The sequence below is a fragment of the Sparus aurata genome, chromosome 16 (assembly GCF_900880675.1).
Source record: "Sparus aurata chromosome 16, fSpaAur1.1, whole genome shotgun sequence".
NCBI lineage: Eukaryota > Metazoa > Chordata > Actinopteri > Spariformes > Sparidae > Sparus > Sparus aurata.
In genome coordinates, this window is record NC_044202.1 from 10,524,602 (window position 1) to 10,550,549 (window position 25,948).

At 42.7% G+C, this 25,948-nt stretch overlaps 1 protein-coding gene across 2 annotated transcripts in view; it reads right to left on the reverse strand.

Moving 5' to 3' along the window:
- The window catches only part of dph6 (diphthamine biosynthesis 6), a 62,267-nt gene that overhangs the window by 3,445 nt on the left and 32,874 nt on the right, over positions 1-25,948 (reverse strand). For both annotated transcript variants that reach the window (XR_003980961.1, XM_030392025.1), the window contains exons 13-14: positions 10,435-10,683; positions 5,181-5,568 (exon numbers count right to left, since the gene is read on the reverse strand). Coding sequence is in view for 1 of the 2 variants with exons in the window: in XM_030392025.1 (XP_030247885.1) it covers positions 5,181-5,568; positions 10,435-10,683 (637 nt within the window). In the remaining variant the exon portion in view is untranslated. The remainder of the gene's footprint in view (positions 1-5,180; positions 5,569-10,434; positions 10,684-25,948) is intronic.

Sequence of the window (25,948 nt, forward strand, 5' to 3'; positions counted from 1 at the left end):
CTCCCATTCAACTCCCTGCAGTGCAGGCATATGGTCAGCAAGGACTGAACTCTAAGCTACCCCTCCCAACCTCGCACACAACCAAACACATACACACAGAAGAAAGGGAGGGGGGCACCCCTGCCAATACCCTTTTGGACAATTGAGCAGCTTGTTGGGGGGGTGTAGTGGAATGGATCCTCTGCTCCTGTTGTGCTGGGATGTTAGGAAGCTGTGTTGGGACTACCACTCAGTTTTGCTGGTGGCTGAGAGATTTTGTTAGTGTGTGTGTGTGTGTGTGTGTGTGTGTGTTTGTGTGTGGCCGGACTACAGACTGGCAGTGGACATGTGAGAATTCATCGAGCGTCTCAGAGCTTGGACTTGATGACAGCCTGTCTATTTAGCAGCACCCCCGTTGGGATGTTGGCCCTTCCCTCCTCTGCTCCGTGCACTAATTGGTCACAAGTGTTCCTGTCTCATGGTTGACTGTCCTGGCTCAAATCTTCTGATTTAGCAGCACGCTGCATGGAACTTGGGTGTGGTCGCTGCGATCTGTGTTAAACATCTGGGAAAGTATGCCAGGTCACTTTTGTTCCATCAATTTTGCAAATACCTGTCTTTTTCCAATCCAGAACATCTGCCTGACCAGTCTCGGTGGACAAACACAAACTTATGTTCTTTGAATAACATCTACTAGTACTGCAGCAACGTTCTGTGACATTTACGGAACTTTTAGAGAGAGAGAAATCAGGACAGAGAGGTTACGCGAGCAGTTCGGCACTATTTAATAAGCCTCATTCTCTTTCATTTGGAGCGCACGCAGCATGCCAAACATCCTTACAAAGAGCCCACACACCCTAATTAGCTAATATGCACTACAGCTTAAAATACCCCCACTGAACACAGGCCTTTTTTGGAGGGCATTAAAAGCCTAAATATGTGTTATCAGACCATGTGGTGCACCCTGGGAAGCAGGATCCTCTAGAGATGGCTAGCTGACAACTGAACGAGCTCGGGAGATCACAGACAGGGGATGGTTTCATTAGGAGAAGAAACACACCCTTCATCACACCTTGCACACTAAGCCTGTTTTATGTCAGGATGTTTTAATCTTTGTACAGATAGGAAATAATTGCGCTCTCTCTTTGAGAGTCTCTTTCGGTGTCCGCGTACACCGACGCATCTGCTTATGCATGAATGAGAGACGTGAGGGGGGTGAAGGTGACTTAAGTGACCATGCAATTTTGTGTCTTTGTGGGTAAAAAGTGGGTAAAGACAGATTATTTTGCTCCAAGCACTTTAAATGTGTTGCTAAAATCACAAAATCACACCCAATCCCCCGTCCCCTGGTCTCTCAGCCCCCCTTCGGGCTACACGGGGAGCCTCATTCAGAGACCCAGTGGACAGAGGCTGTAAGATTCAAAAAGCCATCACATTAGCAATGGGATGGAACTAAACCATCTACCCAAGAGGACCAGCCATTATTCTGCTTCATGGCGAACACACATGGAGCTGAAAGGGGCTGCTGTTAAATCTCTGTGTTTTCAAAAACCAAGCCATTACTAATGCCCACAACACCCTTTTATGCTAAACATCAACAGCCATTTTAGTTTGAGCTGATTAATATATAAATATTGTCAGCCTAAGTGAATAGAAGGAGGGGTGTCAGTGAAAGCGGTGGTGAAAAGGAGAGAAAGAGGGGATTCCTGTGCGGAATGGTTGATGCCTGCTGGGCTTATGGGGCTTTTAAGCAGTGGCCAAGGCCCAGAGCCAGTGGTTTTTAGTTGTGCTACACTGACTTCCAAACTGGTCAAATTATCCGGTAAACGAGGTCATAATTAGCAAGCGCTGGCTCATGAACATTGTTCATTTAGTCCAAGGGGACTAAACAGAGGGGGCTGAGATGTTGGTTGTGGACACCAGAGCCAAAAAAATGGAAAACTTCCATCACCTTTCTTTAAACTGGCAATAGACATGCCTTCAGATGAAATGTATCATTATGAAGTAAATGTTAATTACACAATGTAAAGGGTAAACAATAATAAAGCCTTTAGCATTTACATTGGTTCTCTTTAAACCTCACTATCGCTATACAACTTTGTCTGCAATAGGGAACGCGGTCACCTGGGAGAAAGAAGATTAACTGCTGCTCCACTTCTATTATAGACTAAATGATTGAATAAACTCATGTTTTGTGCTGTGTTGTTATTATTTGTGATTCTGAGGAGAAGTGAAATGATACAGTTGTCTTTGCAACAGTGGCGCCAAAAATAATCATTTGGAAAGGCTAAGGAGGAAAGTTGTCCTTAATGATGTAAGGAAAATAAGGGATGTTTAATTACATTGTTTTATTCTGCAATGATGATTGTACGTGCCATAAATAAACAAATTTAACTTGATTTAATCTAACCTGGAAGTCACCACCAACTTGACACCAATTAATCCTAGGGGTAGCCGACGGCTTGCCTGACTGGCCAAACGGTGTTAATTCATGGCAAATGTATCAAACAACAAATTACATGCTTGTTTGGATGTGAAAGGAGTTGTTGTGTTGGGATGAACCCTCAGAAAAATATCATCCAACTCACAGCACTTTACAGCATCTTTTAGCTTATTGTATAGGTTTTAAGCTACTTTTTTGGTTCACTCTTAACAGTCTCATCAAGTAATTTTTATAAAAGTCTGGACACTACCTGCTCAGCACCAATTAGTCGGACAAGACAGTTGGCAACAAGTGTACAAACCAGAGCATTTAGCTGCTAACGAGCTAGTTATTTTCCTCAGGAGGTGGTGGAGACCAAAACCGAGCTAAAAAGAGAATGCATATTGAACTCAGGTGGAAACAAACACAACTTCCAGTAATTGCTAATGTTGCCCCGTATCTGTTGGGTGCATAAATAGGCAACTGTTTGCTAACAAGTTCATCGTATCATTTTAGAATGTTAAAACAGGTCAATGTTGTGTTCTCTGCTTGTTTCTGCCGGCCCCAAGAGGCCAAAATCAGTCGTGGCAGTTTTAACCATATGAGGTCCCCTTGTGTGTTTTTTAAAATGTTCTGTATATAGAAGCAAAGAGATAAAAAACTTTGATACTTACTGTGTAAAATAATGGATTTCTTTAAAATTCAGATAAAACCATCACAAGGTCATATTTAGGTCCTTTACTAAAAGTTGAGGTTCCAGCTGAGTTGTGGGGCCTATCTTTGTGAGAACCTTTCTATCGGAAGTAACAAGTTGAGACAAGATGTTTAAAGGTTTCATTTGGAGCATATGTCATGTCTATCAGCTGTGAATCCTAACGCAAGTAACCGAAGGGAAGGGGAGGGGTTGTGCAGTCACATTTTGCCACAGTGTTGTTGTCTGTCTGCCCCGCTGACAGCAGCAGTTGTGAGGCTGTGACTGCTAGCGCCAGAGGTGTTACTTTTCCTCCTTTGACTTTTCGGATTCATCACCCGATGAGCATAGGCTGTGACCCATAAAAACGCCCGTGGGTGAGCTTCCGGGGCCTGCGCATGCAGGGTAAGGGTAACAGAATCCAGCTCAATGATGAGTCAGTAAATGGTTTAAGGGTTGATGATCAAACAAACATACATTTCAAGGGTGAAGATTGGGGTTGAATTTGTTCCAGTAAATGAATGACCCAGTAACACAGTTAATGTTTTCTATACAACTAACATTTTGTGAGTACTTTCTATAGACATTTCAATCAAATAAATGTGATTCCAATTGTACAAAAATACATTCATTCAGCATTTATTGCCATATCAACATCTATTTTGTTTTAAATAATAGAATTTTGCATAAAACGTATTTTCCTTCTCGTTGCTCAACCATCTTACTCTTCTCTTGTGAAAATGACAGAGGACATAAATGACATGCATCATATATCATGAAACAATGCTGAATAACTATTATATAATTAGCTAACAAAACAAATAGCACTGTTCATCTGTCATGCATATCAACACATATTCTAAACAGATCAACCTATTTCCCATTCATCACGGGTAACCATAATTTCACGCCCTCAGAAAGATGAGTTATGTCAAAGCTAAAAATGACAGTAAGATGGCTGGTTTGGCTCGGATTCAAAAATGTTAATTGACTGCTTCGGCGATGACTTGACAACTGAGCCCGTGTGATCGATGTGCTCGTCGCCCTTTTCCCTCGGAGAGAACATCTCTCAGGATAAAACAAATACCATTCCACATTTGCCTTGACAAGAAACCCAGGATCCTGGGAGCAGGAGATGGCAGTGTATAAAAGTGTAATGATGACAAAAGACTGTGCCAGCTGCTTGGGTTACTGTACACATTGCAGACACAACAAATGACTTACAATAATTAAACACAGGAAGAAGAGGAGATCCTCTGGAGACTGCTTCTGAGAATACCTTATGGAGTTTACTTAACCAATGTCAGCTCAAACTTTCTTTGAAAAGAGAGTGCAGAGAGAGGCGAGCTGTCACTTTGTTTCCATTAATACGGTGATGAAGAGCTTAACTTGCGGGAGCAGCGTATCTCAGAAGTGTTGCCTTCAACAGAACAGCTTATTAAGGATAAATCCTCTTAATGAGTGTAAATATTAGATCAATCAAGGATTATGTGCAGTGTCCTGAGTGAGATACAGGTCCACTGAAATGAGTGTCGTTAAAAGTACCTAAAAGTCAAACTTGAGTCAAAGATATTGTGTTTAAATATTACTTGGTAATTAATGTACTTAAAGGGTAAATCCATCAATTTTCCACTTTGAATGGGGACTACAGGTCCTGGGGAGTAATAATGCATACGTGAAAAAAGGATTTTAAGAGACTTTTGTGGCTCCAGAAGAAACCATATATCATCTGATAAATTGCCTCGGGTGATGTCACTCAGTGGCCAAAATGCATCGTGGGTAATGTAGGCGTCCAGGTTTGAAAATAAAAGTAAGTACAGCACTTGAGTAAATGTACTTTACACACACTTACATTCCATCACCAATTAATTTCTAACAGTTTCGATATCAGTAATTTATCAAGCAAAAAATGTCAAACATCTTCTGTTTCCAGCTTCAAAAATGTAACAATTTGCTGCTTTTCTTTGTTATTTATGATAGTAAATAAAGAGCCTTCTGATCAAGTAAAGTACAAGCACCTTAAAGTTGTACTTAAGTGAAGTACTTGAGTGAATGTATTTAGATACATTCCCTTCCTGAGTTACATACCTTCAACAATCTCCTGAACCACTGAGTAGTTGCACTTGTAGAACACCCTGGCACAAAGTGGCACCAGCTCAGCGTCCATCTTCTTCATGGCTTTCTTGAATGTTGCAGCAACTGTTTCCGTTACATCCTTCACGCCGCTGACCTCCAGGTTACCGCCAGACGCAGACAGGGATAGTGAGAGAGAAGCGCTACACATGTCTGCAGACATTACCGTGCGGCACTCTATGGATCCGCACGCCACATTTGTAGTCATGTGACAGGAAGTCCTTTTGGCGGGGTCGTCCTGAATTGCAGTTACATGAAGCTCAACAGCTGCACCCCTGGGTAAGGCAGGTACCACGGCGACCAATAACGACGCAGGTTTGCTCTCAGGCTCCCACGACAAGTCCTGCAATGCAGACAGATGGTATTCAAATGAGGTAGCTGGCAAATTATATACCGTGTTGTGTCGCACACTACAATCAAACGTATGGCCCTCCTGCTGAGACACACAATGTGCCTTCTGACCACAAACACAGCTCCATCAATGTTAAACATTATTGTAAAGCACATCATAAAATTCAACCACTAAGATACGCTTTTTACTTGACGGACTGACAGGCTATCAATTAACATGAGACTGTGAGGTGACCCCTCGGTAATGGTAGTGTACAAACAATTCAGAAAAAGAATCCATACTGCTTGCCGCCACCGTAAACACACAAATGCTTTCGCTTTGAGCCGCATTTGCTAACATGACAGGTCCTATCCAAGATGACTTCTCACCTTTCTAAGAAGATCACTCACAACATATTATGGCGGCTCCACCACACAGACTTTTAGTGGGGAAAACTGCCTCAATTTTATCCACAGAGCCACAATCTCTTTATGTTTTTCTCTCCTCTGGACTGAGGGGCCATTAGCAGTAACAAAATGTCTTGGAGCAGTGCTACAATGTGGCCCTCTAATAATACTTGGCTGTGGCTTCATCTGCTAATGGGAGAGAAATGAGTGTTTTATATAACCGTCATTTCAGTCGGAGTCGATAGGGCAAAAACACTTAACCCCCTTTTCAATTTGCTGGATCAATTTTCATCCACTTACACCCCACTTCGTAAGTGCAGAATAATAACAGGTTACTTACATTTTATTTTGATATTCACTCACAAAAAAAGAGAGAAATCATTGACGAGCGCAGGCGACGGCCTCTTTGTCCCTTCAACAGACGAGGCCGTCATGACCCAATCAGCCGGATTCACTGAAGCAGCACTTACCTTCAGATTAAACTTTAGCAAACGCTTAATTGTGTATCAACAGCTAACCTCTTGCCTTTGGAGAGTGTCCTGAATGAGTATGTCTGCAGGGGTTAGGTTAAGATTTTCTATACTCTGCTGATTTTTTTTTTTTAAGAGTGCCTAGCCCGCGGTGATCAACAATAACAATCATGAGAGCGGAGAACAATAGCCGTGTCAGCGCTGGAGCTCTTAGCATGTCAGACAAAGTGACAGCACACATACATGTCTTATGCTTTGATAAATGTTATATTAGCACTACTGGCACGGGCTAGGTATTCTCCTAGAGGGAACTGCTCCTGCACTTGTCAATAGTGATTGAACATGGAACAGAGTGTGGAGAACTGGGGAGAGAAGTGACAGCACAGGGGGTCCTGCTCAGCCAGGCTTAAAGGCCACCCTGCAGGCCTTGGGTGCTGAGGTACTGCATCGAACCGACCGTCCATGAGCAGATCAGGGGACTCAGGCACTGCGGCCCCAGCCTCTGGCAGGACTTTATTGTCACAGTCACACGGCACAGTCGCTGGCTTTTTCGTCAGAGCTGTCGGACGGGGTTACATCAGCCGCCGTTTGTTTCTTTATTAATGTATCCGACCCAAAATGTTACACTAGGTGGGAAGTCTGTTCAGCAGTTCTGTAGGACTGAAAGTGCTAATGGTGCCTTATTGCGCACATGTCCTTGTGTGTGCATGTGCGTGTCAGAGCTCCGAGCTAGAGGAGCGAGAGGGGGAACACTGGCCGCCCTCCATACCTGACCACAGATCATTTATTAAATTAATCCAGTAAAACACAAACTTTGATATACGGTGGGGCTGAGTGCTGGAGTGGCAAGTTAGGAGGGCAGAGAGAGTGTGTGTGAGTGTAGAGGGCTCTGTTCCGCTCTACACCAGCCACTTAACACAATCCATCTCATTACTTCATCCCACTTCAGTTCCAGAGCAGGCAGCCATTCCCCCCAGTGCTCTCTCTCACTCTGTAGGCAGCAGGTAAACGCATGAAAGTCTGGTTCTGCTGCGCTCAGCTCTCCACGCTGATGGTGTGTGACCTGCCTCTCCTCGTGTTTGTTTTCTTTCTCCCCACTTTCCTCCCTCTAACTCATGCCCGCGCGCCTGGAGCGTGTGGCGGGTTGGAGGGCCGAGAGGCGTGAAAGCCGAACGGTAAACACGGTAATAAGGAAGTGGTGTAAAGGCGGGGAACAGCGGGGAGCTGATGGGACTGCGCTGCTTAGCCAGTTCCCCTACATTTCCTGCCCAGCGGGACGCCTTCAGCATGTGGCTCTATGTCTCAGCACTTACTGTAGTGCTGTCAGTCCGCTATAATATCCCTTGCCATTCACTCCCTCATTCACTCTCTTTTCTTAAGAGTCCGCTCCGGAGCTCGTCAGACTGTTTGTGTAAATGAAACACACAGGGCCGTGTCAGTGGGGTGAGGGGAGGTTTAAGGCTGTGAGGCCATTATAAAGCTGTGCCAGAGGACAGAGTTACTTCAAAAGTGCGAAGTAAGCAGAAGAGAACTGATGTAAATAGGGTATGCAGGGAAGAGACTCAACAATGCAAATTTAGTACTACAAATTTGAAAATAATTTATTTAAAACTGACAAAAGTGACAATTTCTATAAAATCTTCTCCACATTTCTAAAAAAAACCCTGGTGTTTATGAATAGTAAATATCCAAATAAATATGTTTTTTCATCCTTAAAACAAAAAAATATTAACTGACGTGTTTTCTGAGCCTGTTATTTCAACACAAAGGGACATCTGTTTAACATTTATTGACTTATCACATCAAAATCTCCTCGCTCATCAAAGCCTCCGCGCACACCCGCAGACAAACAGTCTCATTTTGGTTTAATGCACCGTAAATACAATTTCACACTTGTAGCGACTCCAGTGTGCTCCCAATTAACCCTGCAAGCTTCTTCATCCACCTGATTAGAGAAATTATCAACGCACAACAACAACATGGCCCCGTGGCTCCGCAGTCACGCTCGGCACTGGTGTTTCTATCATTTCACTTCACAGGTCCGCTGTCAGAAAATACACTGAAAGGTATACCGCGTCTATTTTTTTTTTGCACAACTGTGAGGCTACACAAAACAATATATGACAGCTGAGTTCAATCAGCACCCATAACTTAACTACATATTACAAGCTGTGCTCACGGTAATCAGGATGCATTACAATTAAAGACACATTTTGGCTCCTGAATTGCTTAAATCTACAGTATTAATAACACAATATTGAATTTCTCAGGAAATAATGCATGGATGTTGATGAAAAACATCAGGCTTCTTTAGGTGGCTCGTTCAAAATAAGTTTAATGTGATATTTAAAAAAACAGTTACTGTTTTGAAATGGGTTGTAAAAAATAAATGTGATTTAGTAATTATTACCACTACTTTGCACATTTGAACTGCATGTATGTCTGAAGATGTTGCCTCACGGACCCTATTTGTAAAGCGAGACTCTTTGTGCTAATGCCAGCTGACAGAGTTCTGTCTGTCTGTGGGTGTCGCGTCACCAGTGTTTGACCTAAGTTAAACATTTTTAATTACTATCAGTTCAAATGAGCACCGGTGCTTTGTATAATCCTCACCCCTGGGAGAGAGCATTTCACCCAGTCTGGGATGAAACAGTAGCTCCCCCCCCCACATCTCTCCCTATCTTCTGCTGCACATCTGCAATTGAAGTGGAAGAGAGGGGAAATTGTGAGGGCCATACTGGGAAGTCACACTGAGGATGATCCGCCTCACAAGCAAAGAAGGAACGTGAGGTCGGGTTAGTAACCCTCCACCTGAGCTCGCTCTATTCTTTAGGGGACAACTCACCTGTTTACACATGGGGCTGTCAATTAGAGCGGCATAATCTGGAAATAAAACATGGCCTCCTCGCGGCAGTCCTGGGTCGGCTAAATGAATGTTTTTGATCGTCCTGACACACCGCATCATGGAGGCACAACAGATGGACGATGTTGTCCATCTTTGGTGACCTCTGACACGAGGATACTCTTCTCACGTCCCAAAGCTTTGCCCTTGATTAGCCTTGTTATCCGAACGACCCGATCTGCATGCTAAATTGATGGTACGCTGTCAACGCTTTCGAGATTCCTATTCCACTGTGAGTTACCTTAAAGCACAATATGTCAAACAAATCCACGGCTCTTGACTGAAATAAGCTAAACCTAAGTTTCTGAATTCAGGAATTATACGTTTTGGCCTTAAATAACACACATCATTTTGACACAAAGTTGACGTCCCCCTCTCTAGTCTTTAACGCAGTTCACCGCCGAGCAGAGCCACATGTTGGAGGTGGGCTCCTGCCTCTCCTCCCTTAGGCCTTATTCCCATGGCTAGACAGATTACTGTGGGAGGAGAAGGGCTGCCAGGGGAGACTGGTGCCCCTATTAGACGTATGGAGCAGGGGTTGTAAGCCGGGGCGGTGGGAAGGAGGGAGGGATGGAGGGAGGTGGCAGGAAAGAGGGGTGGAGAGGGGGGGATAAGCTGCTCTGAGAGTTGAACGGAGCTCCAAAATGGTGTGTGGGGGCAAAGGATTAGGGAAGCTCTGAGGAAGACATCTGCTTCTGTGCCAAGCTTCACATTATCAAAGACACCAGCATTTCCCACATCATCAACTTTTCATGAGCGCACTCACTGGTAAATATCAGTCGCGGCGGCTTGGGTCTCAAGGGGGCAGAGAGGGGCGAGGAACTTTCCCTTATTTCACAACTGTATAAAATACAAATTCTGAAAGGCCTCTCTGAAAAACTTGGAGAACATTTCAAGTTTCTCTTTCTTTTACTTATTCATCGACACAAGAATCCCGCTGTCTTTTAATCCATTAAACATGTGCTCATTCTATGCGGGAGTCGTATCGTATTGTAAGTATGATCAATATTTCCTCTGCATCTATAATATAACAGCCAGTCGCTGCTCTTCTTCTTAACCACTGGTATATATTTCATAAACAACGCCAACAGTGGCTGACCTTCTCTTCCTCTGCGGTCCTCAGCATGCTCTCCCACGCGGCCCTGACGATGGGGACGTCTCGGCGTCTCGTGGTGTAGCAGTGGGCCTGGACGACATGAGCCAGAGTCAGGCTGCTGATCACCGCCTCCAGAACCTTCTTCACATAGCCGAAGGACAAACGGGCCTGCGTCCTTGTGCCGGCCTTTACAAGCTGCATGGCGCAGGGGACCAAAGCGATTTGGCCTGCACAGAAAACTGACTCATCGAGCTGGAGAAAAAAAAACATACAGGAAAAATTAGACGATACAGAAATATGGGTTTATTGTCATAATCCCTGCAAGATTAAGAGCCTAAAATGTAAACGTCAGGATGCAAAAAAAGTTTACAATGACAATTTTCACATGCTGATATGTATGGGGTATGATGTTTTCCCATTTCCACCATCTTAGTGTGTTAGCATGCTATCATTTGCCAATAAGCACTACATTAGGCTCCGATTTTTCGTAGTATTGGGTCATAAACAAGTACTGAACAAACATTACAAACAAACATACATTTTGACTTGATGGTAGCACTAGATTAAAGTTATGGAATTCCCCAAAATTTGAACGATTCATCCGGAGGGGAACATGATTGTCGGTACCACATGTCAATTGTTATAATTCACTCAGAACTATCTCATGGTTTCACTGCATACAAAATCAGGAGACAAAAAGGAGTAGGATACAACTCCTCTGGAGACCATGAATGTTGTGCAGCTCCATCAAAAATAGATTTTAAGATATTTCACTGTACAAATGAAAACTTTGAACTAGTGGTGCTTGGTTAAAAGTCAGAGGATCACCAGTCATTAGTATTCATCCTCTCACTAAAAATGTACCAATACCACTTTTTCCCTACTGATACTGATTTCCAATACTTTAACTTTATGCATTGGCCAGTACCTGGTATCAATCTGATACCATTGGTTAAAATAAACATATAATTTGTATCAATAATGTATTATTGTCTTAAATACAAATCCCTGCAACAATTTTTTCACATGTACAAACAAAACTCATTATGTCATATTAATATTCTGTGTTGAAAACTTGTATCATGAAGTAAACACGTATGTAACGCTCTGATCCTACCCTCTCACTGAGGTTACATAGTGCAGAAACAAGTGATTGGGGGGGCGGAGTGGCTGAGACAGAGACACCATTCAATCCTATTACAAGACACTGTGGCATCAGAATGATTTTGAAGCTGTTATTCATTGCTTTATAGAGAACTCTTCTGGCGGGGTAGCGATCAGCAGTGATAAAAAAAAAGGACAGAAAAAACAGAACTGCAAATGTTTACATTGCACTCAAAAGGCCAAAAAGTCTCATTTGTTAGTCATGACTGTCAATTCAAATAAAACAAAACATTACCTTGGCAACATGTTTATTTCAAGAGATGAAGTCTAAACACCAACACTAATAGTAAAAAAGTATATATAAAAAAAGCAATCACTGATAAGGTTGCAGAGATTTTGTAGAGTGCATAAGAATATTAAATTGGACAGTTATGAATTTGAACAGTTTCAACTCATCCATAAAAAAGTAATCAAACTTCGCAATGGGCTTTATATAAGAAGAAAAAAACAAGTCCAATTTTAATCAGTGAGGTGCTATAATCGAATTAACATTAATTATAAGCTTATGTGTTTGAGTAGCACTGCATTAATTAACACGTTCCACCTCTGCCATTTTTCAACATCTTATCACCAACAACTCTCATTTCACAAGCAGGTATTCTGCGAGAAGCCTGCCAATGTATCTTCGCGGCACCGCTGTTATTTATAAGCACAATTAGCCATGTGATAATAAGCTCAATTCTCCGCTAAATACGTCTGTTAGAATTAAGCCGCATGTATAATGAAGCCAGAAGAAAATCTATCTGTTTAATGCAGAGAGATGAGTGGGGATGAGGAGCGACATTAAGGAGGTCAGGCCTTTAGAGACCTCGGGGTTCACCGGTATTTGAGGTTGGATGGCGTTAGCGCCGGACACTGGCTGCTGGTCAATGCAAATAGCTGTTGATGACATGTTGATAATTGCTGGCCTCTGTGGGCACACCCGGAGCACATGCAGATCCTCCAGGGAGGATCAGAAAGGCCCGAATCAATTGATACATGGCCTCAGACACGGTCCTTCACTGATTAGCAAAGACACAGCCAGGGGTATCATGTTTTACAGCGAGATTACCAGGGTCAGTGTGGACCAAAGGTATTATGTCCGACTTAACACCCTTAAGACCAAACTTCTTCTGATTTCAGACAAACCCCCAGTTTTCTTTTCCAGTTTGATAAAGCCTAAAAAACATACAGGCCCAAACATTACTTGTTCAAAGGAAGACAACCCAAAAGGAATATTTTCCTCTTGCTAAAATGTATGTTTTTTTTCATGGGATAAAAGCCGAACAAGATGCTAGCCACAAAACTGTTTAGCTAGAGGGCGGACATGGTCATGGCTATTTCCATAATCAGATGGGTTTGCCATGATCCCCAGCTCCTGGGTTCACTTGTCAACTTTGATGAATCTTCAGCTTCCATCTCTGCTGCTCCAAATTACTGGGACAGCGCGGGAGACAAGAGAGATGGAGGGAAGATGGGCGCGAGTGAGTGAGGGGGGAAGAGAGGGAGGAGATAAGGCCCGCGCTGCTTTCAACCACTTGGATCAATCATCGGATCATTTACCTGCGAGCACGATCTGCCTGAGCGCCTGCGTTACCATGTCTGCCTCACATGAAAGCCAGATTCCCACACATCAACAACAAATTGTCATTGGCATTCCATTTATGAGCCATCACATGCCATCATATCCACTCTGACAAAGAAGGGCTCCATCAGGTTGGACGGGTGGCCAGAATTTCTTAACAAGACCGTCCCCATTAAAAAAAAAAAAAAAAAAACAGAGCTCGGTCCATTTTGAATTCATAAAGGCTGGTTACCATTTGTCTATTTGAATATCAAAAGGGGCTAGCACGGGGCCCCTTGACTGTTAAAGGCAGACTCCCAAAGCTTCTGCCAAGCAGGTGTGTGATGATCAATTATTAAGGATCCCGCTCTGGTTACTCTTAGTGGGAGGTGGAATTGGGGATTTGGGGGTTTTGCCGTGGTGGGGGGAACCTGAGGGGAACCTGGAATGGGGGAGAGACAGTGGAGAAGGGGAGAGCGAATACTATTTACATAAAATTAACAGTTCAAAAGAATGAGTTCACACACCAATCAAACTTGTTAATTGACTGTCAATGGCGTGTCCCTGAATATACAACACAACTACATTATTCATCTTAGGCCCTGACAGGGAAGACAGTCCAATTTGCATGGGCGTTCTAAACGTGATCAACAACCACAATGCCACATGCATTTTTAATAGGCCAGAGATGGGATCCCTTAATATTCATAAGGGTCAAACAATTGCATATGACATTAAACTTTCTATAACAAGGTAAGTATTTTTCAAATGCTAGCCTTAGTGGTCTAAATGGCCCACAGAGATGAAGGGCCTGTGAATCAATACAGCATGTTCATGTTGGTTTATTAAATTTTTTTCCATCAGATTACAAAAGCAAGAAACTATGTGTAGGCAAACTTTATTTCACACAAATATCAGAGCAATATCTAATTTCCAATTTGGTGTTACCAAAGCTTTCAAGATAAATGAAAAAATTAAGGGAATTTTTTGTCCTATTTCGTCGGCTGGTCGAGTGTTTGTTTTTATCTGTGTTGTTGGTGTTTTAACATGAATTGCAAACAATATTACAACATCTCTTTTCGTGAATTGTTTAAAGAAAACAAAGATACTGACGGACCAACAAGCCCTTACAGCGGAAAAGGCCAAACAAACTTCCAAGCAGGGTTGGGCAATCTGGCCCAAAAATAATATCAAAATCTATTTAATCGACCTACCATCTAAATTGAGATCTTTTATCCTGACTTTGAAATGCCCTGTAGACTATGGTCATAATTGAAATAGCCCATAAATCTCCCAATTTGCATCATTAAAACACAGTATTGCATTAAAGATGGGTCACGAGTTCCTCATCTGCCATGCCGCCAGCTACAACTGACGTTACATTATTCACAATATGTCACTCAAGAGAGAGCCATATAAAGTCATTTGTCTAATCAGCATAGCCATCTAGTTTACATTATTTTATTGGTGAGTTTACATAGTGTGGATCGCGAGTCAGTGGGGTCATGTGAAGTGGAAACGGAGGTAAGAGGACGGTAAATATTGCGATCTCTACGATTCACCTGAGAAGGTGGACGTCTACAAGATCGGTCATAATCTAAAATCGCCAGTCCAGTGACTTTAGCAGTGTTACTGAGCTGTGTTTATGCTCATGCTTTATCAACCTTTATTTAATGGTAACAACACCAGCCCTTTTTCTAATAAACCCAATGACATGTCAAAAGGTCACCCTCCCCAAAGACGTCCTCTCTCCCTCTCTCTCTCTCCATCCCTCTTAGCGGCAGACAGTAACATATATGTAAATGTGCTCGGGAAGCGCCTGGCCGTGTCCACTTCCAACCCTTAACGGTGTCTCGTTTCAGGCTGGTGTGTCTGAGGTGTTTCTAATTGCAGTTTTTGTCAAAGAGCTTCCAGAGATGACCAGACAGTGCTAGACTATATTCACAGCGGTGTCGGAGCCCTCTGGGCCCCCATCGTGTCGAAGACGTCTCCAAGTGTCATTAGCGGAGCTTTGGAATGGTATAGATGAACTGGGCCAGCCTGGATAAAATGACCTGGTATTGACGAACAGTCAGGTTTTTCTGCCTGGTTCCAAGGACAGAGAGAGGTGGAAAACGGCTCGGGCGCTCCTATCAGATATGCTAATGGTCACATTTCTCCCCATTGAGACCTCATGCATAATTTAACCAGGAAAATGATAATACAAAATGTGTAAAATAGGTTAGATTAATATGGTGTAACTTTTCCCTCATGCAAGGACACATGTAACCAAGCTAAAAGGGTAATGGCAGTACAGTAAAAGCTACAGGGTGGGTAATTAAATGCTAAAAGTAATTAATATTTGTGATGTGTCCTTTCATGGAGCTGTTACTACTATCTTTTGAGTGCTGTTTACAGCCTCACCATGGAGTAAGGGTGAGTGAGGGGAGACTGAGTGCATCTTCAGGGCAAGAGGGCAAATCCAAACTTTTGAAAGATTATTTTTCAAAGTTGTTGTGTGCCTTTATTTAATATTTTATGTGTTTCATGTGTTCCTTCTTTTTTTAAAGAAGCATGACATGTTAGCAGCACTAGGCCAGATTAACATCCATGATGCTGCCTTTATGGTGCGTTTCATCTGGAACTTAACTTGATACATAAACTATAATTTACTTTAAATGGGACACTCTTTGGTTCACTTTTAATCCCTCATGGAACATTCGTAATATATGTGACAAATTTCCAAATTTATGTCTTGACTTTTTCAGTTTAGTAATTTTCTTCTTTTCTTGAATATTTTAGGGTTGGCAAATAGCTCAAAATAGTTCAAAATGTGGGGATCAGAAAACAGAGGTTGAAGTTTTGCTGAATGTATTTAAGTGCATATATTATTTCTTCTTTTTTGGCGGGGATTTGATATGCAACGACTGTTTAATCCTTGTGTGGTGGATGGCAGTTTGTCAGGGATGTGTGCTGTGATTTCATCTTGAACTGGCTTCAAGTCTGTGGGGCTCTTTCAGCATTAGTGCATTCAAAGCAGATCACGTCTGGGAGTGGGAAATGATAAGAGATGGGCTCATGTTGTGCTGCGCCCTGAGGAAATCCTGCCTCTTCTGACACCTCATTTCTACAAATACAAACCTTTCAGGAGAACCACAACCGTTCTCTCCCCATGTTAGGCTTCTCATTTAAGGCTCCATGGGAAGGGGGGAGGGAGATATTTGCCTTTTTTATTCCCTTCTCTTTTTTTTTTCTTCCCACTATCTCTATTTTTTGCTTCCTGTTTGTGCTCCAGTTTGAGCCTAACCCCTGTATGCTCAACTGTCACACAAAATCAGTGTTACTTAAACGGCGACATAAATAGCCGTATGAAGTGCACAAAGAAAGGCAAGTACAGGGCATTTCTGAATGCATTCTCCCAGGTCTAAAACTGCACATTTATTCAGAAAACAAACCATAAGCATATGCTCAAAACACAGGGCTCTGACAAGGACAAATTTAGAAGAATGCTATAAATTACACAACTATAATGAGCCATTGTTGAGGCAACGTATGGTCAGTCCTGGGCCAGGGACACTGGCCTTTCCCCAACCCCCACCTTCTCCGAGCTTATGTGTATTTTTCTGTTGTGCCTGGATGTCTGCTCTCGACATGCCCACTGCATAGACACTGAACCGTGTGGAAGAGTAACACTGTCATGTCAGCTCTGGTCAACTTTATGGTGGTCAGGAGCTGCCGCTCAGTACTATAACCAAGGTCAGGGGAGCCTGACTGCTGGATGCTCAGGGAGACACATCTGAATGCCAACGGGCACGAATAAACGAATAAATAAATAAATAAATAAATCTGTCCACCAGCGTAAAAAAAAAAAAAATATGTTGACAACAAAATATAACCAGTTTTGACACAATTTGGTTTCATTTTTGTGTCGTGTGCTTTGTGTATATTTACTGCTGCTATAATAGTTTCAAAATCAATAGATAAACTGATATATACATATATATCTATTTATATATATAAAAAAAATAAATAAGACAAAGCTGATGTAATGAAATTGTCTGCTGCTGTGGAGAACTGTGCCAGGCTGTGGTTGAAGAGTGATGGAAGGGCATGGTTTTTCATTGCGTTAGGCAAAATGCCCTGCTGCCTTCAACTGTCCCGACCTCACATTTTTTGACAAATTGGTTGTGAGGCTTTTACGACTGATGCACATATCGCAAAAATCATTTCTGCCAAGCTTCCTCTATGACCTGCCCGTGGGACATGACAAGCCCCTCCATGCATCGCTCTATCAAACCGAATCTTTCCAGGACAATGCAAATTATGACAAATTCCATCATCCTGCATTATGCGCTTTCCTGCTAATCTCCCTAATTCGAGAGAATCGGGGAGGGTCTCGCTGTTTCAGCTGAGGGGCATGTTGTCTGATTGAATGATGCTGAAACTGCAACCCTCAACCCCCGTTCTTTCTCCTTTACCCAGCTGTGACCACCTCGTCTCTTCTGTCTTTTCATATTTTTTTCCCCACTTTTTTGAAGCCACGTCTGTTGGTCTGGGTGGTAATTGGAGCACTAACTTAACCTGGGCACAAAAGAATTATGTCAACGCCAAAGCGCCATGGCACAAGCACTGAAGTGTAACTGTCAGTAGTGGTGAAGTTAAGTGTGTGTGTGTGTGTGTTTGTGTGTGATTGTGTCCGTGTGGGTGCAATATGAAGGATAGGACACAACAGTTTGAAATGTCTTTGCTGCATGTGACAGTGTGGACGTCAAAAAAAAAAAACAAAAAAAAAACAGCGACATGAAGCTGCTGGTCCAGAGATACAAGTCCTCTGTGTCCAAAAACATCCAGCTTAAACACACACAGCCTCTCTTTCCCTGCCCGGTTGCCACTCTGTTGCTTGTAATGGACACAACATGTAGTTCACATAAACAAGATGACTAACAGACAAACAAAAAAAATGAAAGACAGAGTAAACAAGACAGTGGAGGAGAGCAAAAAAGGGAGATGTAGTCCCCTCTCATCTCAACAGATGGCAGTATGGCTGCATTAAAAAGGCGAGCACGAAGCATCAACAATGCTACTCATGCAAAGTCCACTCAATCCACTGACAGTCTGGCGAGACAGCATCCAAGTCTTCGTGTATTTTCTTTTACCTTTTTTTTTTTTTTTTAAAGTTAAGTCAAGATGTTTGCATAAATAAGAGACAAATTCCACCAATGAAATAGAGAAATATGGATGAGGGAAAATTGCAAAAATGCTAAGATTTTGGTGGGGGGGGGGTTTCATCGCGATATCTGCACTCAATTTTGCTCTAGATTTATTTTTATCATCAAATATGGAAATTTAATTGTTGCTGACAAGTGTAATCTACAATGGAAGATTTTCCATCTAAGAAATGTCCGCTTGTACTAACTTTGCGACGGTAAAAAAAAAAGCCATTTTACCGTTAATGTGCACCAGAGACAATAATACTCTCACTATGGCAACATGATAGAAAACAGTGTTCTGAAAATGCACTAAATCCCTCTTGAAAAATAGAGCAAATATTAACATTTGTGTCAGCATCAAATTCAGCTCGAAATATCCTGACATGTGGAAAATATTGTGTTCTCTATCTTGTATTGAATGAACTCTTACCCTGAGCATCTCTGCTTCATTACATTACCTAGACTTGCAGGGCCTGACATCCCCTTACATAATAAATCCAGATTATCAATAATAAATATATATTAAAAGTGAACATGCTGATATGTCCGCGGAAAAAACACGGAGACCGTATTTTATTCATCTGCAGCAGTTTTTAACTCGGTAAAAAACGTGCTCTGATGACAATGGCATTTGAAAAATGAATGACCCAGGTTAAAAGTTACTACTCAGAAGAATTGCTCCATGCGAAATTTATGACGAAGCGAGTGGCCAAAAGTAAATGGAGTGTGAACGCTAACTCTTTTCTGAGTCATCTGCAGAGCTGCTAAAAAGAAAAAAAGAAAAAACTTAATAAATGAAGACAAAATGGGAATGTTGCATGTGGACGTAATAATCATTTCTAACCAGAGGTGTGTGCCACTTAGAGAATTGCAGTAAACATGGCAGAGCTTAACAATGATAGAGATCTTCTTTTAAACAGCAGCTTCCCTAAAAATACACATAACAGTGCTGTACGGCAGTCAGTAGGTGAATCTGCTGCAGTAACAAGCCATCGTTCACACCAAACCCATTCTGAGGTAGGTGACAATTAGTGTTTGTTGGCGACATCAATCATGGTTTTCTCATTGTTACCATGAACAACAAAACACTCTATTCATTTAATGCTGGACGGTTATGTTAAATTCTTTTTCTGGCTGATGGCTATCAAAAATATGAAGGCAGGATGCAGTTTTTCTTTTAATTTAATCAAATTCTCTTGCTGCTACGTTCCTCTGATGTGTCTATATTTTGGGGAAAAAAATACATTTCAATGAGTAGAATCGAAAAGGTGAGGGGGCTGCATTTCTCCCTAACACTGTTTCCTATTAGTTCCTGAATGTCCTCACATTAGTATGTGTGGGAACTGGCCCCGTATTGTTCCGTCTGTATTTGCCACACATGTGTATATTTCACAAGAAGCATCTTCCAGACCCTCCTTGTCTGTGTGTGTATATAAATACAAGTGTGTGTGTGATTGTGTGTGTGTGTGTGTCTGTGTGTCTGTGTGTGTGTGTGTCTGTGTGTCTGTGTGTGTGTGTGTGTAGGCCCTGTCAGCTATGCCCTCTCGTCACTGCAGGGGGAAAAAACACACCCGGGCAGCTCTGAATATAGTGGCTAGTTACCATAGTAATGGGATGGTCATACGTCTCTCCTCTCTCAGACAGTGATGGGAGTGGACAGGACACGCCGCTATGCTTTTTATCTATGCATTTGCTATTCAGTTATTTCATTCCGGAAATAAAAAATAAAAAAATAAATTAAAAAAAGCCACGCCACCCCACCTCTCCCTCTCCTGTTTTCAAATGGAAGGGTAAAATGGGAAGCAAATAGTTGGATGTGGGGTGATAATTCGCGCGCGGCACTACAAATAATGATGCGTTTTTGACTGAGTGTTTGTGATTGCGTATGTAAGAGCGTGAGTGGCGGATTTCGGCCGCGGTAGGATCTTTGCATGACGCTTCTCAGATGCCTCCCTGATGTCTCTGAGCGTCCTCCCCCCCTCCGCTGCTCATTGGCAGTGACAAAGTGAGAAGAAAACAGTCTCACACACAAACGCATACACACTAAGGTCCACCATTTATCAAATAAAATCATATTTATACATTATAACTGATTACACTCGTCTAAAATCCATTAAATGTTAATTTTACACAGTCAGCACACAAAGGTGAAGGACTCCTGTACATTGAGGATGTTGACCATTCACTAGAGACACAAGACCTGTGTCTCTTGAGGCTTCCAGGGTGATTAAATATGGCTAAGTGGTACATGTCCACGTATAAGTCCACATATACACATGACGTATGCATATCTGGTAGTGTCTCTCCACATCATCCAGTATGTAAAAGAGGAAAGGGCGGCGATGGCGGTGGCTATCCTGTCCCTGCATCCCATGGCTTGTTGACATGAACCAAGGCAGTCAGGCACCAATAATACATGAAGAGCTGTTCAAAGGCAATTAGGATCAGTTGTCAGGGCCGGGCCCATTAATGAGTGGGAGTGTGGCAGGGGCCGGGGCAGAGGCACAGCGCCGGCGTACGTGGCCGCCCGAGAGTCGATGCACTCTGACAGATCCAGTCCTTACCCTGTCCTCGCCTGGTACAAGCTGATACCAGCCTGTTCCCACGTGGTGCAGCAGCAGCAGCAGCAGCAGCAGCACAGGATAATGTAGTATAGAAAGCATGGGAAAATGACCAATGCCATGGCAGGTCAGCAGGGGGGATGGGGGGGGCGTGTGGGATGGATATGGGAGGAACATAATTACCTCCTCTGCCGTCGACCACTTCCCATTAAACTGCCCCCTCGTCAGATTAAAACGGTCTTCTGTTTTGGACACAAGTAATCAACCCACATCTGATAGCTTCAGAATCGTCACAGGACGGAGCAACGACCATGTGTCAACAGGGGGGAGAAACGGGGGAATTTATGCATTCAAGGCCGTGTTGACGAGTGCGCACACATGTTGTGGGTACACAGACCTGCACACAAGCAAACATTTGTCAACAAATGTTTAGGTACAGATGGCTTGAGATACTGCCTGTGTGCTCAATTGCTCATTCTGTTTGTCTACACATGCATCTTTATCTATTTGCATGTCACAGAATGCGGTTTGAATGCCGCTTACCTGTCCCTGTCAGTCAGTCATGAGTGTGTTACAGCAAGTCACCCGTGACTCACTTTAATGACCGGACCAGTTTACCTTGTCATGCAGCCAGGGCCTATAACAAAGAGCACACAGGTGCATGTGTGTGTCTGCGTGTGTCTTTGTAAGACCTGGCCTCGGGGCATACAGCCCGACATGCCATTGCACTAAGGCCTTACTGGGTTTGATCAGCGTGTTTCGTGTGTGTCCAGTTCAAGTGAAGACAGTTGACCCCGGCGTTTGGGCAGGAAGAGTAAAGCCCACAGAGACAGACTCGGGTGATGTACAGAGACAGGAACCGAATCGATGCACGCTGGGGAGAAAGGCTGTGAGGTGAAGCCCGACTGTCAGTCAAAACCTTTTCTGACTCTCTGCAGACAAAAGGTTCAACTCATTGCACACAATTCAGGCATTCAGGGGAGGAAGCAGGCAGCCTGTTCCACTTGTGCCTACAGTGAAATGAAAAGGAAAAACAAATCTGTGTTAACATCCTCCGCCGCAACTGGGAGCGAGTAACTACACGTACGGAAGAGCGCCGTAGTTTTGAGTAGCCTTCAATCTCAAACCGCTGAGCCTTCAAGACCTCATTTTTCATCGTCTCAATTACTCGACAACTGTTCCCCTCCTGGCCCCACCCCTTCCTCCCCGCCTCATCTCCCCCTCCTCCTAGGGCAAAAGTGATCATTTGTTCTTTTATTAAAGTTGATAACATCCCCTTGCATTGTCTGAGTGTGCACGCCGGAGAGCCGCCCCTACTGTTCTAGCCTCCAGCGCTTCGTATTATTGGTGCATTATTTCACGCATGCCCTCCTCTTTTATCAAGCGCTTTTTGAAGTAATGTTAATAGACTAGAAAATTGAGACATTTATGAAGTATGGGCCGTGTTTATGAAAAAATCCATAAAGTGTGACAGGGGGAGAGGTGAGATAAAAGCAAGGTTTTAATAGATTATGGCAAACAGGGGAGAGGCGTCAGATGCTGACAGGCACCTCCTCCGAGATCCCTCATATTTTATGGGATTAATTTTGTTATATTAGAAATGAAGTTAAATGTCCTAATTAATCTGTTCGTGCTGCATGAAAACCTCCCCGAACGCGGATGCACGCACGCACACACACTGTTTTTCGGCTAATTACTCTTCCGTGGTAATTGAGGTAGATGTATTCTCTAGATGTAGGTTAAGGAAGTTTGGGGAGGTGGGGGGGTGATGTTTGATGTAATGGGGGGGGGCTGCTGAATTGTGCATGTTGGCTCTTTTACAGTGTTGAAACATTCCGGGTGAGAACAACAAACCGTAAAACTGAAGCACTTAGCTTAATTTCTGCAATTCATCACGAAAAAAACCTTTGCTTTCTCACTCGCCGCACTGGCTCATTTTTAGCTGTCGCCTCTTTGATTGCTCGACATAAAGAACCGCTGCTATCTTCACAAACACATCACGGCCTGTTTGCTCTCCCGCTACATTCCTAATGGAAAACACTGACACGTCCGTAAGTTTATTTTAAAACACAGATGGTGAACGATATAGTGTATTTTGTGGCGTGACACAGCAGTCTCAGATGCATGCCACGTAACGACAACGTTCGCGTTCAACTTAGTTTGGGGATGTTTATCACATTTAATTCCCATCAACTGTTTCCTTCAATTAATCTGCCAATTATTTTCAAGATTAATCTGTCAGTCTCTAAAATGTCCCCAATAAATGTTTCCCACAGTGTCAGACTAACACTCAAAAAAACGAAAGGATTCTTCTTTTACAATCAAAAGCGAAAAACAAAAGCAGCAATTACTTACATTGAAGTAACCGGCAAATGTTCCACATTAATCGGTAATCAAATAGCTAATAATTGTTTTCTTACTGACAATCCGATTTATAGACTGTAGCATCTCTTCTCTCTACTGTCAAGTGTCTTATAAAAGTCCTTAAAGTAATCTTAATATACGACATATAACCTATGTTCTATGTTTAGCTCCTCTTTCTGGCCCTACATGGGTGGCCCAGCCTCACCGTGACTCAGCCTGACCTCTGAACTTTTCATCAAGTGGGCCGGACAGAGTTCAGCTCATTGTTTCTAAACATTAAAACTCCCGTGAGAAGATTATTCAAATTCTGCCACCCGCCACAGTACACTCCTCCCTTTTTTGACGCTAATTGGCAACGTCAGATCCACTTCCCTCCCGATGCCTCACAGTCCACTCTGACAATTTTCAAAAATCCAATGCAAATCCTGTCGCCGGCTTGTGCGAGACGGCCTTCCACAATATTGACTGTCACTCACAATTAGGGGAATGAGGCAAAGGGGTTAGCGCTCACCAGCAACCTGAGGCTAGTGCAGTCTGCTCCCAAAACACACCCCGCAGAATCTGATCAGTGAGTATAATTTCCACTGCAAATATCCCAGGGGTGAGCCACTTACCTTAACAGGAAAGAGGAGATGTTTAACAACCATTCAACTGATAGTCTTTCTATTCAGGCCCGTTTTGGCTATTGTGTTTGCCTCTGTTAACGCACCTCCGAAGGGAATGTGACAGAGCAGGCGGCATTAATCTAAATAGATGTGGAGAAAAAATCCTGCAGTTTGAGACTCCCGTTGTTAACTCGGACCTCAGTAAATGACACGTCAGTTCTTTTTTTTCCTGTCTGGCATCTCATAAGTGTAATAGTCTGTAATTTGTACAAATGGATTCCTGTTTAAAAATGTGGAACAATGCTGGCTAAAGAAACAAGCCTGTGTTTTTTTTTTTTTTTTCTGGCTCTTATGTTAATGCAACATAATTGTTTAAAAGCCTCTTAAGAAACAACTGACAGACAATGCAGTAATAACTTTTTAGTTCCTTTAAAAGCATGCCATTACTTTGCTTTTGTTGTGGTGAGAGAATTAGTGTTTTACATTTTTTTTCGAAATAAAAGCCGGATGTCTGAGAGCATCTTCTGTTGTTTATCGAATTGATTGATGTAATAAAAGGGCGAAATGTCTCATATCTTAATTAGATTATGCAAATCATGTCTGAAAGAAATGACAGACATTTGCATCAGATCTCTGATATTAAAAAAAACAAGCAAACAGCAAAACAAAACAATTAGTGGCAAGAACTTTGATACCACTGCACTCACAACTGATGATATTGCACTGCACGTAATACATATTACGGTGAATGTAACCTCAACAAAGTGTCAATCAGGATGGGAACAAACAAAGCATAAATTAAATCACTGTTTTTGTCTGTATAGCTTGCGGCTTTTACCTAAACTACCGGCTTATCATACATTAACATACAATAAACCAAGAGGCCCCCAGCTTTGACATCATAAAGGTTAACTAATTCTTTAAATCAAGTCAGATCTGAATCTGTCAGCTCGCCAGGCCGAGCCGACATTCAGTCAGCTCGCCGCTCCCCGAGTGTTGAAGCTGAGAGACATGACAAGCCGGGCAGATAGATGAAGAGATGGATGGAGTTTGAAGGTCCAGCATCCATCACATGCCAATCCCTGATGCGGTCCCACTCTCACCTCCACCAGCGCCACCCTTTCGCTGGGGGAGGCCCGACTGCAGTCAAATCCTGCAGGGCCACAGTGGCATGTTCTGTCAGTAGCCATGTGCTGTCTCTCAAACAAATGGATACTTGACAAAAGAAGACGCTGGTCCCAATGGAGATGGACGTTGGTCAGTTAACAGTTGCATTTGACTGCTGCGCATTCACACAGTTACCATCATTACAACTAACAAACCAGAAAATAAAGTCATGAGTCATTTATCAAAGGCTTCAGTCAGCTGCTATGTTGTAACTCATTGCAGCCTTAAAGAGCTAATCAAAGTGTGCTAGAACAAGGATCATATTACCATAGTACTGTATTGTACTCAGTCATAAATACCAGCCACCTAAATATGGCTGATTTAATTCATCAACATCCATGCATTATTCTCTGAGAAATGAAAACGAAAGAAAAAGTCGTCCCCTTATCTCGTAATGTTTAAGAAACTGGGGAAAAAATTCTAGTCTATTTATTTGGATCCACACCAAAAGTTAATAGGGTCTATTCTGGGGACAAAACCAACCCTCCATCCAAGTATTGTGGAAATCCCTTCTGTAGTTTTTGTGTAATCCTGCTGACAAACCAAACAACCAGTGGACACAGGTGAAAACATTTGCGGAGGTAATCAATCTCTGTGGTATGAGGTTGTGATTTGTGGTTTAATATTGTTTCAGTGAATATCAAACGCTATAATTTACCATTCCCATTAAAAACGTTGGATCCAATCAAAATCGCAATGAATCGTGACCCAAAACTGTGGGGGTGCCATGTCACCAAAAAGAAATTGACAATTCTTGCATATTGCTGCTTTAAGATCACACATTCGTCCTTTAATTATTTCAAGTTCAACGCCCCCTCCCAACCCCCTTGTGTGGATGGATTCTTCTTTTAATTACTAATTATTTTCCACAGAGAGTGTGGAGGGCTCCAGGTTATTTGGTCTCACACAGAAGCTTTTCTGTCT